The sequence below is a fragment of the Sylvia atricapilla genome, chromosome 15 (genome assembly GCF_009819655.1).
Source record: "Sylvia atricapilla isolate bSylAtr1 chromosome 15, bSylAtr1.pri, whole genome shotgun sequence".
Lineage (NCBI taxonomy): Eukaryota > Metazoa > Chordata > Aves > Passeriformes > Sylviidae > Sylvia > Sylvia atricapilla.
In genome coordinates, this window is record NC_089154.1 from 11,795,087 (window position 1) to 11,815,560 (window position 20,474).

Here is a 20,474-nt window from a genome sequence, read left to right on the forward strand (position 1 = left end):
GTCAGAGCTCTTGAAACCACTGGGAACTGAATTTTAAGTATTCTAAAAATATTAATGACTGCACATCACTTTTTCTTTCTTTTTTTTTCTTTTTTTTCACAGTCCTGAATATTTTTAGAGTAATTATTTCTCAAAATAACCGTGGTGCTTCAGCAAAAGACCTCATCAAACAGTACGTTCCTAATCATGGGCTGCAGGAGAAAACAGTGGAGGAAGAGAAGGATGAGGGGGAATTGTCTTTGATGTTGGGAAGTCTGGTTTTGTCCATGCTGCCAGGCAGCATTCCAGGGGTGAGATTGAGTCTCTGCAGTGCCTCTGCCCCCAGGCTGGTCACCTCAGTGTCCCCTCTGGCACTGCTCCCTCAAAACTTTAGATTAAAATAATCTTTCTTTAAAAAAAGCACCCAAGTCCTTAATTCTATCTCACTAGAATTTAGTGTTCTGGAGGAAAAATAATGCGCTGCTTTTTTTTTTTTTCCCATTGGGAAATTTATAGATTGTTCTTGTGTTCTGAGGTTTATCCAAGATCTTACTGTAAATAATTCAGTCTTCCCTCAGTTGTATGAATTGCAATTTAAATATTTTTAATACAAAAATTAGATGCAGAAGAAGTAATCTTTGCTTATTAAGTAGATTAAAAAAGTTCCATTTTTTTCCTAACACAATCTAATAATAATGTTTTAGTTATCAGTATTAATATTATGTACAAATTCAAAGGCAGATTGTCAAAATATAATTAGAAGGCTCTGTTCAAGAAATTAAATACACTCTAGTAGCAGAGATGTAAAAAGCATCTGTTTTGAAGTACTTTAATTAGAAATTAGATGACTAGAATAGGGCAAAATAGATTTCTATGAGATGAAATCAGAAAAAATATAAGAATCTTCACTACACAGGGTAAGAAAACACCTATGGAGCATGGAGGAAGCCAAATGCATCTAGGATTTATGGTGAATAATGTAAATAAACTGTAACCTTTGACTTCTAAAAATCTATTGCTCTGTTTTCTAGACGTGCTTGAAGTCATTAGAGTTCTATTATTCTTAAAGCCTAATGAAAATGACTGATTTTCCTAATGTGTTTCTCTCAGCTGGATAAATGCCTGTGGGTCTTCAGCTCACTTTCATTTGCAGCCTTCTGCAGTAGCTCAGGTTTTGAATCATCCGTGGTGTTAAATTCATCCATATTCCAACACACATTCCTGGGGTCAAAAGGAGTGTGTGGATAGGGCTTATTTATTCATTTATTTTATATTTAACCTGAAAATCCTGTTTGTAATTAGGATCTCAGTAGCTGCATGTTCATTTGCCAGCTTCCACACAAGGGCTGAAGGCTGAGAGAGATGTCAATACAGTCAATGATGTGTTGTCTTAAAGGAGATTGTTTTATGTTTTATCTTTTATATTAGTTGTGGACGGCTGGAAAAAAGCAGGCATCTCTAAATCCTGTTAGTTAAGGCTGTGCTATTGTCTGGGAAGGTTAGAAGCATAGTAATTAATAAGATTTCCAGTGGTCATGGTCTCAGTTAAATTGCATAAATTAAAAGAATTATTTTATTGCTCTTCAGCATTTCCAGTATTTCTCCTTCAAGTGACAGCTGCAAGCAACAATCAAAGCACTGGTTAATGGCAGAAGTTTTTTTAAAATCTATTTTGACAGAACTCTGGCCCAGTGAATGGAAGTTGAGAATTGCTCCTGTAATACTGTGGAAAATGTGCCTACCATTTGTAATAATCCTGTCCTTCCAAACACACTGGGCTCAGCTCAGTGCCGTTCCATTGCATGTCAATGCACAACATTTAAAATTTCACAAATTCCATATAAATTTGATGGGTTTGAATTGTGTGATTCACAAATCCTGACAGCTTGAGGCATGTCAGTGTATGATGTATAACATCCTGTGTGTGTATATACAGATATATGCACATATATCTGCAAAACCAGATGTCTCATATCCCACTTTTCCTGGTGGACTGTATTCCAGCAGTGAAGAAGTTTCTTTCCTAGTTTGAAAGTACAGTTATTTCAACCTCTGATCAATGTTTAATCTGTATTCAGCTAAGACTGCTAGAGTACAATTTTAAGAAAACCTGACATGTTTTCTTGAAGTTCATTCAAAAGAAAAAAACAGGAAATAACCTTAAACTTGTGTCACTTGTTCAAAATAAGCATTGCAAAAGCGTTGGTTTAAATGGATTTGGTTATTGATTTTACTTTTATTCCTTTGGGGAGAAAAGAAAAAAAAAAAAAAGGGGGGGGGGAAAGGTTTTGTTTTATCTGGTTTTGTTTTTAATCCTGAACTGAGATGTGCCAGTGCTCACTTGGTGGCACTGGGAGCTATGTGCAGGTGTGATGTCTGTGCTGGGAGTGCCGCACATGGTGTTCTGCTGTGCTGTGCTGGCTCCAGGAGCCTCATCCCAGCCAGGGCCAGGGGGCTGAGGAGGCAGCAGGAGGGTGGGGAGGGTGGGTGGGTGCTCGCAGATTTGGGAGTGGGGCAGCAGTTTTGGGAGAATCAGGGTGGCAGGGACAGAGAGCAGCTGGGCGGGCGCCGGGGCTGGCGGTTCCCGCTGGTGTCGTGTCTGTGTTCTGCTTTCTCCAATGTCAAACTCCTCATTTGGGCTCTCCCTGCTTTCAAGCCAAAGGACAAAAAAAAAAGAAAAAAAAGCACCCCTGGTTTTTGGTCGGTTGTGACTTGATTTCTGTTGTTGAGATGCAAACTGAGGTTTAGTTGAAGTGTTCCAAAACCAGATACCACTCTCTCTCTCTTTCTTGTAGGCAGGGTGCTGCTGTGCCAGGCAAACCAGGAGGGATCTCCCGTGTACAGTGCCCCCAGTTCACTAGTATACACATCCACAAGTAAGCTAGTGTTATGGCTCGTTTCTTGTTCTGTTTTTGTGACAAAAGCACAATAATTGTGAATTAAGCCCCCTGAAAATGTCAACTTTCCCAACGGCTCTCGTTAAGGTAAATGTGGTGTTTATAAGCATATGTAAGTAATGTCAACAGATAATTGACTGTTTTCTTCTTTATTCTCAAAGTGTATTAAAAAAAAAAACAAAAAAAAAAAAGAGGAAAAAACGGAAAAAAAATGCCTATATTGCGATGTGGTAAAGAAATGATCAAAAGTTCTCCAGTAACAGTTTTTGGAATCCAGTACTGTTGTGTGCTCTGCATTTTGTGTAGAAGATGTGTTTCTTCTGTCCTGGTCACAACTGCGATTTAAAACACAAAATGGTCTGCTACCATGACACTGTTTGATTGGGTCAGGGAGCAATTAGATATGAAGTCTTTTTTTACCTCTTGAAAGGGGGCATTTTGAGCCATAAGAAGCTGCCATGATAAAAGGAGCAGAGACAAGCTGATGTGATGGATGCTGCCATCAGCCATTTTTCTGTACAAAACTGTGGAGTAGAGATGCGTCCTCTGAAATTCTGAGCAGAAACCTCTTCTGAGAGGGTTTTAGATTGGATTGGGTGTTCCACTGATGCTCATTCTGGCATCTAGTGGGATGAAAAGCCTGGAGCTGAATGCAGGAGCAGGAACTGTTGCTCACAGCAGCCCTGGCTCTGTGTTCATTGTCGTCCTCTGTAAAGAAAATACATGATCTGATTTAACAGCATTATCAGATATGCTCTTTATGGAGATTGTATTCAATCCAGAATGCAATTCTACTCTCTTATCTAGACTACTAAAATAATTATTTTTTAAATTGAAACCAGGAATTAGGACAAAAGAGTTCCATAGTGGATCATCTCTACAGTCATGTAATTCTCTTATGTCAAGTGTTATCAATGGCATCCCTGGAGCTGCTGCTTTTCCAGGATTCATATGGGATCCCCTTTAAATGAGGAGTCTGGAGTCTACAAATGCAGAGTGAGCTAACCAAATGCATCAAGTGTTTTAAATTGCAAATTAAATTGTCAGTTAAGCCTGCATTTGCTTCCAGGTGCTCCAAGAATATTTTCTAATATGTCACCTTTCCCTAGCAGTGTGAGGTGTTTTTTTTTGTTTGGTTGTTGTTGTTGATTTTTTTTTTCTTTTTTCCTTGTAGTAGTACAGAGATATGAAGTACTTTCAGTTAAAATAATGCTCCCTTTTGGACATTTTTTGTGCACTCCTCCTCTTTGACTGACAACTGTTTTCCTAGAACATGATCCAAACATCTCACTCATCTCACTATTAGGGAGCTTCTTTTAGAGAAGAGGGGGCAGCGTTTGTTACAATTTTCTGAAAATTGCTCTTCTTTGAAAGCTTTTCATAAGTTCACCCTGTTGCTCCTCGTGTCTCACTGAGTTGTACCCCAGGAATTTTACTGGTGGGATTGCTGTTTGCATCGGATGATATTTCCACTAATATTGATTCCCCAAAGAGACACTGTGAGCAAGCTGAGCTCTGGAGTTCACTGTTTCCATGGTGTCTCTTGAGTCAGTCCTGCTGAAAAATCTTATTTTGCAGTGGTGCTCCTTGAATAATGATATCCTAACAAACACCTGTTTGTTTTCAATTATGCCAAATACATAAATAAACAAGCTTTTCCTATCTGTCTCCCACTGGGCAATGTGTAATACACAGTTTCATAACAGTCATTGCTGGTAGCCTTTGCAGTAGAAGTTATTACACTTTTGTTGAATCTATGTGTTGGCAAGTCATGATTTTTTCTTCATTATAGAATTTTCTCTTGCCAAAATGCAGTTTCCCCTACAGGGTCACAACTCCTAATAACACAAAATTGCTACAATTACTAAATATTGTAATTAGTTTTTTTTATTTCTCCTTAATAAAAAACTTTCAATAAAGATGTAAAATAGCTTCATTTCTATAAGAAATTCCACTAGAAGTGAATAGAAATGAAGCTTGACTTTTGTCTCATTTCTTTTATTAGTTTAAAGATCTCCTATATTCCATTTGTGTGCACATTTTGTAATATTGAAATTATAACTGATAAGTCAACAATGCCTAGGAGATGAATATTGTACTATTATCATTCCATGTAGACAACAATATTGCAGCCTTCCTTTTTGAACAATTTGTTAATTGTTTATTCTGTTACTGCTGATGTTGTAACTGTGTGATACTTTACAACTGCTTACAATGTAAGAATTAAGGGGTTTTCAATTAGTAATTGTTTTAACAGAAGGGAAAGAGTCTGCTGAGATTTTTCTAGAGCCATTGTGAAGTTCATGGAGTGCTAATGGCATTTAGGAGTTTTCAGAAATTTGGAAGAGGATAGTCCCCGTTTTTCAAAATGTTGTCTAACTTGAGTTTTCATCTTTTGCTCATGAGTTATAAGGCATGAAGGACTGGGACATGGTTTTAAGATGTATTTTTCTTAATTTGGCTGGCTTGGGTTCTCATTGAACTTCTTGGTTTGTAATGGTTCTGGCCTCTGATGACTCCGAGCACTTTCACCCACTGGCTTTCCAGAAAGCAGACTGCGATTCTTGGAGCTGCTCTTTCCCTTCTGATATTTGATTTCTCCAGGATATATTTTATGTATCGCACTATACATTTCCCAGCACAATGATTAGTTACACCTCTGAATATGTCAGGAGTTGGAAACATGGCTCTGCTTCCTTCCATCACTTCTGGCCCTTGGCATAATACAGAAAGAAATGAGCTGTTTCTTCTGCAAGCAGTGGAACAAATCAGCAGCAATAGTCTCTCATGCCTCATCTGTTCTCTTATGCTGAAGGAGAAGATGGGACCTGGATCAGTTTTTCATTTGTACATCTATTGTTGGAATAGATAATCTTTTATGTAGAAAGCAGAGTTTCAGCATGCCAATGTGTTCCCAGTCCCAGGGTGGGACAGGTCCTGTGACAACCACGGCCAGAAAATCCAGGCAGGAAACCTTGGCTGCTCCAGATTCCCACAGGACTGGCCCCTCCAGGGCAGAACTGATACAACAGATTTCACTTAAATCCTTCATCATTGCCATAATGCAGGATGCAGACAAGTATTGAAAGGAGTTATATCCAGCCCAGAATGACTAGAGTTCACCAAATCCCAGTGAGTCAGCACTCACTGGAATCTTCCTACAGGCCCAGGATATCTCACTGAAAGTAAATGAAGCACAGTTTGACTTCACAGTCTTTTTTTACCCTCACTTCTTTAGAATAGTTGTTTCCACAGGAAATTTTAAAATCCTGAAGAAATTTGTATCTACTGATAAATAAGAAATGTGTCAAGAATAATTTTGGGACTTTTCCAAATTGAAGCCACACATGGGTAGGATCCTTGAGAATATTAAGACCCTGCTGGACAAAAGGAAGATTCAAAAAAAGAAGAAAAAAAAATTCTGTTCCTGAATGTCTGTATCGCTGTTCTGCCAAGGACAGTAACGCAGCTGGGTAGGTATGGTCAAAAGGGCAAAAATACAAATCTGAATTTATGCAAGAACTTTTAAAAACTGTTTTGTGCCTATTTCCCCCCATTTTTTTATTATGTAGAAGTGCCTGAAAATATGAATGAAGTGGAAGCTCATGAGACCCAAAGCATGGGGAAGAAGAAAGATGTGAAGTTGTAGAATTGTCAAGTAATTCACGTTGGAAGGACCAGGTTGCACCAGAGCAGGTCTGAGGATGGAGATTGCAGAGTTTCATCTGTGCCAATGACTGAATGTGCTGGCAGTGGAAACCTCTCTTCTTGCAAGTGATGTTTGTTGTCCCTTGTCTTCCCAGCCTGTCCCTGTCTTTTGTGGCAGGGTGTGGAAGAGGAGATGCATTTCCAGCAGCAATCCTTGTGCTCCCAGCACTCCTGGCCTCAAGCTGTGCATCCCATCCCTCAGGAATGTCCAGCTGTACCTACCCAGGCCACATAGAGGACAATGGGAGACAGATGGGATTGAAAATTTAAAGGGAAATTCAAAGACAGCTAAATTTTCTTTTTTACTCTTTAAATCAGCACTTTGATCTCTGAAACTTTTAGGCTTTATTTTAGCTCTAAGTAAGCATTAAGTTACTTGAGTTATTGAGTGTGTAGCTACTAGAGGATTTTTCTGCACACACACTGAAGGGATGGTTCACTGTTAGCATGGGTAGCTCACATGTATAGTAAAATATTTTAAGTTTCTCCATGCCTTTGTTCAGAATAATGTGCAGATGAACACCTCTATTTCCCAAATGTTTAGCATGCCCATAAAAGAGAATTTTGCCTTGAGTTCAATGACTACATTTTAAACTGAAATCAGTTTTGGCTTCGATTTCTTAAACGTTAGAGTTGTTTCATCTTCAGTAAGCCTGCTTATCAGCTCTGAAATAAATCTTTCATACTGCAATCAAGTGGTAGAATTAAAAGAAGAAAAATATGAAAATGCAAAATCCGATATTAATTCATTTTATTTTATCATACTCAAGGGCAAATGAAGTCGCTGGCCCATTTTTTAATTGATATATCGATTACAGTTTTGGAAGAAGTGGTGCTGGAATTCAGCAAGAATGATTGAGGTGGTACAAATGCTTATAAATCTGTCCCACATTGTTCGTGTTCCTTAATTGTAATTGTCTGATAAAACTTCCATCGGTTTCTGTAATTAACCTAATGGTCTAAATGAATTTCCAGATCACTGGTTATTCATTTCAATATAGAAAATGCCATTACATTGAGTTTAATTAATACTAAGTAAGTTCACAGTCCATTGTACCATTAGAATAGAATTTTATTGCTTTAACTGTTTAAATTATGAATATTATTTCCTCTCATTCTGTTTGTCCCATTTATGGACTTGAGTAGTCATTTTCTATTCATACTAAAATAGCATAACCCCCTTATAATTAAAATATTTAAAACCCAATGCTCTTCAAGCTCACATCCTCAAAATATCAGTTAAGATGGGTTTTTTTATTTATTGTTTCAACTATTTTTAAACAGAATTCAGTCAGTGCCAAGCTCATAATCCCATGATATGCCCTAGAACATCTTATTTATCTTGATATTCCTTTCACAGAAGTACATATGACAGAAAAGCACTCGCCAGAGAATACTTCTGCTTTGCGTCAGACAGATATTAAAACAATAAACTATGTTGCCCTGGGATTTTAGCTTATGAGCGACCAGGAAACAACAAGGCAAAGATGAGATGTTTTTGAAAGGTGGGAAGGCAGTTCTTTTGGAAAATTCCCTGGAAACCTTTGGTCCTGTAATATTTTTGACAAGAAATATTTTTAAGGCTAAAGTTTTGTGTTTTTTTTTTTTTTGTTTTGTTTTTTTTTTTTTTAAGCAGATCAGGAAAACATGCTTAATTCCTTCAGAGTATACATTAGAAGTGTCCCAAAATTATCCCAATATTCCTGATATTCCATGCATTATGTGCTAGGAAAGAAGGAAAATCTGTGGCACAAGCATAAGGTATTAATTACATGATGTGGGAATTTTATTCTCTATTGAAAATATTAGCACTTACATACACCAGACATATGTCCTAGTTTTTAAAAGATTTTTTTTTTAATTCATAGATGGAGGATGGTTCAGGATCTTGCTTATAGAACAAATGAAGAAATTCATAAATATACATTCTATATTTAAAAAGAGCACATCCAGCAGGGTTTAATGTATTTGAGGACTCATTGTGCTACAGAAATGAAAATTAAGTCAAGCCTGTCTATGCAGTATGTCCTTGCCTTAGAAATAGGTTACTTGGCTTAAGAATATTAGTAAACCACCTAAAAACTGCTGTATGAAACTATTTTCATGTTGCTTGTTTCAGTGAAGACATTCCAGGTTTTATTTTCCTGTGGCGTTACTAATGGATTGAAGGAAGACCTTTGACATTTCTATTATGTTCTGGGATATTTTCAATACCAAGAAAATTACACAGGGAAAATAGGAATTTTCAAAAGGTGATTCAAAGCGCTCTTCTGAGCCAAAATCATTAGTGGAAGCATTCGGGTTGGAAACCTTGATTCCGTTGATTTTGTCAGGTTTAATCTGTTGCACACATCTAATTACCTGAAAATTATACTGTAATGATGGCAGCTTGCTGCCACTCCAAGCAGCTGAGGGGTGGATGCTGTGGTGTATCCTTCTCTGGGTTTTGTGTGTCAATCATGACTGACCTCCTTCAATCCAAGTGGATATATTTTGCAATGATAGCAACGATTAATTTGTTCTGATTTTATTGCTGTAGTTTTTTCTTCATTTAACTGTTTGGCCGCCTTGTCATTTTGAATTAGAATATGGGTCAGGAACAGTTTAAGAAATGAGTATTCGTGTGGTATAAATAATTTGCCAGCACAAATTATTTATTTCTGGATTGAATATAGAAAGGTTCTGCAAACTAAAATTTTAATTGGTCTGTTTTCTCTTAAACTGAATTGGAATGGGAGGTCACTTCATCATAGATAAAATACATATTGTATTTACACCTTGTTGGTTTTGTCTGCTTCTTGTTGCTTTGGAGGAAACAGAGCACCTCTGCAAAGGAGGCTGTGATTGGGCCATTAATTAACCAAATTAACAATTGTAGGGTTGCACTTCCTGACTGAGGGTGCAAAAAGCCTGCCAAAATGGAAATGTCCATACATCTGAGAAGAGCAATTCCATGCATGATTTCCAGGCTACAAAAAGTATATTACTGAACATTTAGGGGTCAAGCTATCTTTTGTTGTGCTTCCTGAATGAATTGCTTTTATTTATGAGGAGAATCACCCGATAGTAATCAGGAAAAAAAATGTGCCAATTGCCCTTCCTGCTTGTATATTAAATGCAGAGGGTTTAAGTGAAAGCTTAAACAAAGGAGCTACCAGGAGTAAATAGGAAGGAAATGGCTTTCCATAATTCCCTCCCCAATGTGTAGAGAAATGTTGATGTCATCTCATGTTGAAATGTCTTTAGAAGGTTTTTAAACTCTGCTCTGTCCCGTTGTGTTGGGCCTTGCTTTGGTGTGGGATACCACTGGTTTTCAAGTAAGATAAAAATAGTACAACATTTTAAAAATTAAGTTAAAACTGTATTCATATGCATTACATTATATTCTTGATTGAAGTATCATCCTGATTTTAACTGTGAAGTCAACCTCGTTGGGTTTTTTTTATTCATTTGGGGTTTTTTTGTTCATTTGGGGTTTTTTGGGGGGGTTGTTTGCTTGTTTGTTTTGGTTTTTCTGGGGGGTGCTTTTTTGTTTGTTTTTTAGTGTTGCCTGAAATTCCTCCTATAGCATTTATGATGTTCTTTGTCAGTATACATTGCTTTTTCTGCAACTCTTTTCAGGATAAATCACATTTTACCTCCTGCCTATCCATATTTTAAATGGTCACTTATAATTAATCACTAAAATACATTGTGTGTGTCCAAAATCTGTAAACGTGGCTTTCATTTCACTCCCACAAATGTGGTTAAGGGCCTTGCTGTTTGCCCTCATTCCTCTGTTGATCTGTTTATCGCTGGAGCAGTGTGTCTGAACTAGCAGGTTTAGGCATTTTGGAAAGAGAGACATGTCCTGATTTGTGACTCTGATGGGTTTTTTTGCTTATACAAAACCTTACATGTGGGTAGTGGGAGATAGCTGGAAAGACAGTAAATTGTGCAGAGTATCTCTGTCCTTTAGTTCAAATAATAAAAACCTGTGTGTGGCCAAGAACAGCTGGGAGCTCAGGTGCCTTCCCTTGGTGTTCTGCTGTTGGTGGACACACAGCACTTGGCCACTGGCAGCACTGGTGACTAACCTGTGATTTAGGGCAATAGGACTGTTTGGACTTACTCCTCTCAGAATGCAGCTAAATAGTCAGAATTACATTTAGTAACTCCATTTACTATGTACATCCTATTTACATAGCGAGAATTACATTTAATAACTCCATTTACTATGTACATTACATTTACCTAGTGGGAATTGCATTCAGTATTGTCTTGCATCATGTTCTGTGATGCAATTGCATATCAGACAATTTGTGCACAGTCCTGGGTGCCACCTTTCCCAACTCTGTCTCCTGTAACCTCTCTGCTGTGTCACCCATTTTTAGTGCCAGAGCCACAGTGCTGACATCTCAAATCATCCTGTCTGGCAGATAGCAAACTACTAAATTTACAGCTTAGCCTGTAAGATTTGGTTTCAAATAAAGGCACACCTTAGTGTCATTCTGTTTTGTGGTGGTTACTATTGAATCTTGGCTTTTGGAACTGTTCTGTGTACAGCAAAATTCAGCCTGAATTTCACAGATAATAAGTGCTTTTTAGGAATTAACATTTTTAGTATCAGTATGACTTTGCAGGTGCAATTCTTTGTTTTGACAATTTTTCCTTTATGGTTTGGATTAGGTTAACAGCTGGGTTGTTCCTCCATTTCTTCCTGCCTAAATTGTTCCCAGTGGATTCTGACAGTGCTCTTTTTACAGTTTAATAATTCTGTTGAGCTTTAGGAATCCTTGTGTCATCTAAACAGTATTTCTTGTCACTATATCATTGACTCTCATGAACATTCAAATTACTGAATTTTGTCATCTCTTTATAGCAGTGCTACTCTTCATCCAGCTTTCCACAGCCATGGCCTTTTTCCTTTGTCTTGGAAATGGAGCTTTGTTAGACACAGGGGATTTCTTCCATTTGCTTGAAACTTACGGCTGTCCAATAACTGGGAACACCAGACAAGATATTGATCACTTTGATCATCTATATTTGAAGATTGTTCTTTAATTTAAGATCAAACGTGTCTTCTCTGATCTCTGCTGGTTTTTTTTCTTTATGGCCTGGGTGCTTTTTTACCTCCTGAGCCTTTCCTTCTTTTTCAATTGCTTTCTTTGTGAAAAGCCAACTGTTCTTTGTACCTCAACTATTTGTAATTTCAGCTATGCAGTACTCTCATTGTGATTTTAAGTGCATCATAAGTAATTTCACCACCAGTTATAGCTTTTTTTCCTTAAATTCAAAGCTGTAGGTTGGTGTCATTACATAAATTTACAAGAAGTTCTCAATCTTTTCCTTTGTATTCTTTCACATCCTCCATTTTTTTCTGCTTGTTCTTGGACACCCCTTGATGTCTTAGGGTGATGTCAGCTGGCTGTATATGCAATCCAGTTAAAGAAAGATGGGGAATAAAGGAATTTCTGACAACCACAGAATCACTAAATGGCCAAATCTGAGTGGCTGAGGCTGGAAGGAGCACTGGAGAACATAACTGTCCATGCCTAGTTCCAGCAGAAAACCTGGAGCTGGCTCTCAAACAGCTCATGAACATCTCCAAGGATAGAGATCCTACAGCCCCCCTGGGCAGCTGTGCCAATGGCCAGTCACCTTCACATGGAAAAAGCTTGGGCAGGGAGATGAGACAGTTTCCAGGCTTGGGCATCAAGGTTTTGCTCAGAAGGTTATAAATTAATGTCATATCTGGTAGCAATATACAGAGAAACCAGTAATGGATTGGTTTTTGGTACATGAGAGGGGATGAAACAAAAAGAATAGCTCCATCTAAACTTAAAACAATTGCAAAGAAGTCAGTATGTAGAAGTCGTAGAAATAATAGATCAGTTAGATCTGGAAGCAACTTTAAGATTGCCAAATGAAAAGTCGTGTTTGAACAATTAAGTGTCTTCCTATAATTTAACATAGGAATAAATAGTAGGTTGCTTTTTACTGAGATATTTAGTTTATGGGGAGGTTTTATTGTGTGCATTTGATAATAGTTTGTTACGGAATAATCCATAAATCTGATTCTTCCCATGTCTGAGGCTGAAATATTTGAAAGCAGTGTTTTAAAGCAGTCGTCTGTCCCCTTTCTAGAAATATCTACATGTATGTCAGTATAAAAAGTTTCACATTTACGTGAAATTTGGCGCTAATTTGGATTTGACAGGAAACTTAATGCAGTAGTGTTGTGTAAAGGGATTCAATTACAGTGTGCAGTGTTTTGTAAGTAACTGTCTTGCATAAAAAAAGTTAATTAATCAGAGCTGTGTCAATTTCCTTGTGCCATGTCAATTTGCAGCAAGGTAATTAATCACTAATCGCCCGGCGTGCAGCAAACTAAGGGACGATCCATGAGTCATTTGTTGTTATTTTTTTTCCAAATAAATGGCACACAGAGCCATGAAGAAACACATCTTGCCTTTCATAATATTTTTATCGACAGTTTTGCATGTTGTAATAGACTGCAGCAACAAGCAGCTGTAGTTCAATGGAATATGAATATTAAAGAAACAAATGAGAGCAGATTTATAGGCCATTGCTTTTCTGTTATGTCAGTTTTGAGATTACACTGAGCAAATGAACAGTGAAAAATTACTCTTCCATGTGGAGAATGGTGATTAGACTTGTACATTAATTAGAGATTTTTGTTTTCCTTTTTAATGCATTTCAAATGAGAATGTCCTATAAGTAGGGGTTTCTCCAAAATACAGATTTATTCATTCCTAAACAACAGTGTATAATACTGGCATGTATTTTTTTTACAATAGTTAGGAAATAATTGGTCTATAATTTTAAGTATGATTCAAAAAATAAATAGCTTGTGAAAGAAAGAAAGAAATAGAAGTGACCAGTTGTGACTCTGCTTGATGTATACAGGAAATTTCCTTTGAATGCAGTTAATTCACAACTAGATCCCAGGCAAAATCATCTCACAACAGTGACAGGTGAAGAAATGTATTTTCAGCCTGTAATTTTAAACACTATGAACTTTCTAAAGATTTTTTTTTTACCCTGAATTTGAAGTACGTGTATATACATATATTTATATATAATTTAAATGCCATTTCATGTTAAAATCTGTATTAACAGAGCTTACATTTTGCTTGCAGTGTGCTTTGGTCTGTGTATTTAAATGCACAAATCCTCTTTAGCTCACTGTTTATAATTCTTTCAAAGAATGCCACTTAATAATACTTATTACTATTACAGTGAAGGGAAAACACAGCACACATTGGGATAAACTGCTGATTCTGTTCCTGAAATCTCAGATAATATCATATAGATTATTCTGCTTAGCCTTTCTCAGCATGCTGCCCATTATATCTCTTTGTTTTTAATTTATTGTGTTTCCTCAACGGGGCTCCTCCTGAACTCTGGGAATAATGTAAATGTGTCTGCCTGTCTTTCCAGCAGTTAAACTGTGCCGCAGTAAATTAGCGATAAACCAATTCAAACACGACGTAGCATTAAAATTCTTCACCATAAAACATTTGCAAACTCTTGGTGGCAGGTGACCTGCTACTCTGTGCGGAGGAGGAGAGATTAGGAGTGATGAGAGGTAGATCTGCTCATCCATTTTGATGGCACACCTTTCTTGGGGCATATGGCACCCTCATACAAATTCAAACCGCAGCACAAATGTGAAGAATAATTGCCCATTAAAGTGGCTGTATATTTTTATGGCTTTGATACAAAATCTGCCCCCTGTTGTCTTTTGCATCTGCTGCTCTTTCATCTATCCCAAAGCTTTAAAACTTTAATACGCAGTGTATAACCCTTAAGTATTTTTTTTTTCCAGGTTATATTCCTCTTTTTGGGAACTCGAGCTTTTCATTGTTCCTTCAGCCTTTGTTTTTCCCAGGCCTGTGTTGAGATATGGTGCCTACAATATGTACCTCCCTGTCATGTTCATTTAATAAAAAATTCGTAAAACAAATGCTTATATTACGTCCTTTGGGAAAAATTATAATTTGATTAAATTTCATCTGTGAACTCAAAAATTAAGTTTTTCTTCCTTATGCTCATATTTGCTTTTTCTATAAGATCATTCATTATCTAAATTTTGCTGATATACTACCATTAATCCTGTTAATTCCAAAGGCCTTTTTATTTGATTAAATGTGGCAATTTTCTGGCCATATTTCATGTTTGAGGTCTTAACTGAAGGTCACTGAAATGACAGTGATTCCACCTTTACAAAGCTGAAGAAGAGAAAACTTTGTAGGCAATATTCATTGTAATAATACATTTTAAAATTGTATCCCCTAAGTATAAAAATAGAACACACAAGTTCAAAGACGAAATCTTACCAGCAAGAAATCTTAAAACAATTTCATTTAGGCTGTAGTAGATGATTTGTATGATTTTTGGATAATTATATTAAGCAAAGCCAAGGATTTCTACAGCATATTATTTATAATCTAATTTTTTTAACTTGAAAAAATTAAAATTGCTTTGTGACTGTAGGAACTGAGTTTTGTGGTTGTAGTCTCATTCATATTTGAATAGCTGAATGAATATCTATAGAATGGATGGGGCCATTAGATGAAAATGTAAATTGTTTTCTATGGCTTGATGTTTGATTATATATTGTCCTTAGAGAAGTCTTTCCTTTTATAACCTCGTGTTATCACCTCCTATCATCAACATGCATTTGGAGAAATCTGCCTTTTCTCAGTCACAGATCAGAAGAATTCCAGCCATCAAATTACTTTGATGAATTTAAGCTACTTTTGCCTAAAAGTGAGCTCAGATTCTTCCCTGCTGAGAGTCAAACACATTCTCAACCCCATTATAATAGCATTTTCACTGACTGAGTTTCAGTAGCCTGGCACTGAGGCACTAAGGAAGGTTGACCTACAAACTGTAAGTCATTAAAACCTCTGCCCCTCCTGGCTACTATCTTCATTACTTTTGGGACTGGTTAATAGCATTTAATGCTTCCTGATGGGACAGCTCTTTTCATAAAATTCTTTTTATGAAGTCCATTCCTCAGTTGTGTTCTAATGCTGCCACTTCTGCTGGTTATTTTGGGGTGAGGATATTAAAAAGTTGGTCGCAAAATAAATTCTGTGGTTATTACATATTCCTATCTATCTGATTTCTTAGCTGGGCTGAAGGAGCATTATGGGGTTTATTCTGAACTCAAATCCAGGGCAACAAAACCTGTTGATTATTTTACCTCTCATCTCAACCTCTAATATTACTACCTGACAATAAAAAGTGTGTTTTCAGATACTCTGATTTTCAGACGGACCCAAATCACTTTTTGGGATCGATATCATTCTGTTGTGAATAAATTCAACTGTTAGACCTCACTTGATTGTAAGGCCTTGCAAGGCCACTCTTAGTTCCATGTTTAGTTTCCATCATGTCTGATCTTCTTCCTGTCAGAGAACTGCACCTCACTACTCTGCCTTCCACTAATTGCATCCTAAGTTTTTTAGTGCTTTGCTTTGCTTCAGACATTTTATGCTCTGTGACTTTATTAAGAGAGTAATGCAAGGCAAGCATAGCAAAACAATTACATTACTTCAGGCTTCTCATTCAAACTCATCCTTTGTGTTGCAGATCCTTTGAAAATGATAAAAAAATCACTATCTTATCATGTCCCATGACTGCTGAGCCTCACTTACAGGTTTTGGATTCTGTAAACTCTTATGGACTAAGTGACTCTCCCTGCTATGTGTGTTTTCTTCCCTTTTCTCCTCTTTTGTTAAGGGAAAGTCTTTTTTCTCATAAAAATGTGATTAAAAAATATTTTTGACTCATTCATTGGTGGGGCACTCTGATTTTCCTGTGACTTTTTTTGAGGAAAGCATTCACTGTCAAAGATTTGAGGTCAGTGACTCTCCTTGTAATTCTTTCCAAGGTGTGACTACCATGAAGAATAAAGAGAATTTAGGAATGCTCAGTTGTCGCAAAATATGTATCTTAATATGTCTGTGTAAAATCTGGGTTGAATGGTACAATTCAAAGGAAAAAATGTTCACAAACCACACTGGGGGTTCGTTCTTTCACAGAGGCATTTCCTCAGTGTCTCCTCTCAATTCCAGTTGGTTTTAATTTATTCCTTAGGACTCAGAAAGAACAACTGCTGTAAATATTGCCAAACCTAGATGTTCATTACAAAGAATTAATTACTGGAAATGATCTCTGGGCAGGACTTTCCAGACCATGACTTGCATAGCCACAAAGGTGTTAGATATCTTACATTGATGGAGCTTGGGCTGTTTTAGAGTTAGCTGGATTTTCTCTGTCACTTCTGTTCTTCTTGGGAAAGTGTTTTCTATCAATATTTAGTGTTTTCCATCAATATTTAGAAAATTACAGATGCAAGTGAAAAACTTTTAAGGTTGCCTGATTTTTTTTTTTTTTGGCCTTTTTTTGCTTTTTTCTTTTCTCTCTCTTTTTTTTTTTTTTATTTTTTATTGACATTTAGGTCGGTGAAATTTCTCTTAATTTTGACAGTTTAAGAGTGTCCCTAGAGGCTACAGTTTGTCATTTAATATGTCCACCATTTCAGATATCAGTTTTTCCTGGCCATTCTCTCAAATCCATTTCCACCTATTTGCTTAAGCCATCTCTTCTGAGCACTGGTTTGTTGGATTTGTTTCTGTTTATTTAGTTAATTGCATTTTGTTTTTTAAGACACAAATTAACAATCAATTTATTGAGGAAACTCACTTCTAGAAATGCCTATTAGTTGGAAAGGAGTGATTTTTTCTGCGGCAGGCAGAGTGCAGATGAGCATCACTCTTACACAAAGATAGCTGAACTGGATTAGATCAGTTCTCCATCCAGTCCAATACCTGTGACTGCAAAGGAGCAAAAGCCAGATGAAGAAGGAAAAGAAAACTGTAAGACTGGAGGGAGTGTGTAGGTCTGTAGTTCTTTGAACATTATGTAAAGTTTTTATCTTTTGCATTTTCCTCTGCATATTGCCTTAGTTTTATTAATTTTTATACAAGGCTGTGTACTTGGAAAAGAAAAGGACAGAAGTTATACATGGTTCCAGCAGTAGGTCATAATTCTGTCACTACTCTATTTACACTGATCAATTCTCAATCTTGTTGAATATGCAAAAGTACTTACAGCATCCATATTTCACACAGATGATGTATATGTTGTTTTTCCTTAAAAGAACTGTTTTCTAGGGCGATTCCTTTAAGACTTGAATGCAGTTGCTTGCAAAGTTATCAACAGAATATCGAGTTCTGCATGTTCGTCTTTCTGATTTTGACATGTTCCTTTTATATTTTTTATAAAATATAGTATTTTCACTTTCTAAGACTGTTGTAATTTATTTGAATTGCCATAAGGTTGGTTTGTACTGTATCACAGACATGTAAATCTTTGCAGAATTACTGTGTGACCTTTTTGTCAGAGAGAAGGACCTAGAAAAGCCCCAAAGCCACAGTAATACAGAAATCACCATAATTACAGTATTTGCCTTTACAAATTACAGCCAGCAAGGCCTAAAATTTGTGATTTTTAAAAAAAATTTTCTTTTTTTCAAATTCAAGGCTTGTTTTAAAATTTGGCACTAAATGAGGATTGATATCAATTCATATTTGAGATTTAAAGTTTTTTATACATCAGTATTTCCATTTGCTTGTTTTTATTAGGGCTTTGCTAAGCAATATTTGGCTTATTTCTTTATTTACATACTGAAAAAGAAATTCAACACAATGAAGCACATCTGATGTAACATGACTGCCAACAGAGCTGGATTTGATTTTGTCTGTCTCACTGATGAATTCATTCATGAAATACCTCTTCTAACATTGACACGCAATATATGTACAAAGGAGACATGAAGTAATGAAATACTGCTTAAAAATTGGCAGAGGAAACAAAGTGGGAAATCTTGTTTGTTGTTTTGGGGTTTAATTATTATTTTTTCAATTAAAAAGTTATCAAGAGAGAAGTTTAACAGAACGAAAGCCTCCAATACTGTATTACTATTCAATTTCTGATTAAAATATTTTAAGTCTTACATAGAATGGTAATTAATTTTCTCAATTCCAATGACAATAATATAAAAATGTCCTAGTTAATTTCTTTGTTATATGATTAAGTTATTTCTGTTTGGTCTGGATATTATGTGGATTCAGATGTATTTCTAAGGTGTACAACTCTTGCCTTTGAAAGACTGAAAGGTACTTTTATGTACATGGTGCAACTCCGAAAAGCGAGAAAAGAGAGGAAAATCTCTCTCCATTATTATACGCTCAAGAGCTGGTTAATAATCCAAATCTTGAACAAAAGCAGAGCTCTTTTCAATTGGCAAAATCACTGGATAATTTAGATGACTTGAGGTCACCTAAGTCTCTAATGCCTCACCCCCACTCAAAACAGGGCTGACTTTAGAAGACAGATCCAATAATGTGATGCAAATATCTCTGACATTATAAATCTGAGCCTGAACTTGGACCTCGGGAGTCTCCTGGTAGCAGTGTTGGCTGAACCAGTCAACGCTCTCTTTAATAGTGTCTTCTGAGAAGCCCAGAGCCGTATGCGCCACCGCCATCCAAATTCCCAGTTTGCCGCCTTCTCTTGGCGCGCGGATATTCCTGTGAAAATTTGAGTTAAAACTCTTTGGCGACTCCCTCATCCAGCTACAGGCAGGCTTTTTTTAAGGCCCACTGCTTGCTCCAGAACGTGGACACCCCACACTAATCCATGTTTTTTCTTTCCCTCTGCAGTGCCAGGATTTCCCTACCCTGCTGCGACCGCAGCTGCCGCGTACAGAGGTGCCCACCTACGAGGCCGAGGCCGCACGGTGTACAACACGTTCCGAGCAGCAGCTCCCCCTCCTCCCATCCCAGCCTACGGCGGGTAAGGAGCTCTGCTTCCCTCACCTCTGGCTCAGCAGGGATCCCAGGAGCCTGGGCAGCATTCCCAGCCCTGCCGCACGCGGGTCGTGCCTGCCCAACGCCGGCGCCTCGCACAGCGGGCTTGAAAAATGACTGTAATTTGTACTGCCATGCTTTGGTGGCCTTAAGCATTTCAGATGTCACATATTGTTATGTAAATGCTCCCGCAAACGGAGCGCTCCGGAACGGGGGAGATTGTTTCGGCTAAAGGTATATTTTTGATGATTGCAAACATCTGGTTATTAAGGAGGTTGGATCGTGTTAAGTTCTTTTTTCTTCAAATCGCCTGCTGAAAGTTGTCTCTGCACCTGAAGGCTCAGTGCTGTATTTTTTTTTTAATACATATATTTTTTTAAAATTGCAGTTTTCTTAGTTTTTTTCTAGTTGCCATCTTTGCCATGATAGAAATCTGGGGTGCTCCTCTCAGGACCATGGGGTTTGTGTATGTTTTTGCTTAAAAAATGCCTTAAGATTTCACTGTTAGTGACCTGCATTTATTAAAGTCAAGTAGTAAACTAAGGAACCAAGAAGAGGAATTCATAGTGTTAATTTCTAGAAACTCTCTAATCTTCTTTATTTCAGAAGATTGTTTGGGTTTTATGTATATTTTTGTGGGAAAGAAAGAAGAAACAATTTCTCCTGTAGCTCTGCAAAGGCTGACACAGAAAGGCTTTGTTTGCTGCATGTAATACTTAAAAGCCCTAATAACATTAGCAAAAGATTTTCAGCTGTTAAGAAACTGGGAATCTGGAAAATCAGAAAACTTGGCAGATCCTAGGCCAGAGCAGTATTTTGTCATAAAAACTTGATTTGCCTCTCTGTAGAGCCGCTGAGTCTTTCAGAGAAGGGGTCAGGAGAGGTTAGCATAGGCAGTGAGAGAGGATGGTATCTCTTTCTCTCTCTTTCTCTCGTTTTCTCTCTCTTTCCCTCTCTCTCTTTCTCTCTCCCTGTCCCCTTGCTCCATTCCAGTAGGTGATGA

The 20,474-nt window shown here is 37.2% G+C and overlaps 1 protein-coding gene across 20 annotated transcripts in view; it reads left to right on the forward strand.

Annotated features, from left to right (window-relative positions):
* RBFOX1 (RNA binding fox-1 homolog 1) overlaps positions 1-20,474 on the forward strand; it is a 773,912-nt gene that overhangs the window by 707,144 nt on the left and 46,294 nt on the right. For 13 of the 20 annotated variants that reach the window (XM_066330222.1, XM_066330225.1, XM_066330218.1 and 10 more), the window contains 2 exons: positions 2,775-2,855; positions 19,325-19,457. In XM_066330222.1, the coding sequence (XP_066186319.1) occupies positions 2,775-2,855; positions 19,325-19,457 (214 nt within the window). The remainder of the gene's footprint in view (positions 1-2,774; positions 2,856-19,324; positions 19,458-20,474) is intronic. The other 7 variants (XM_066330221.1, XM_066330227.1, XM_066330217.1 and 4 more) reach the window with 1 other exon arrangement.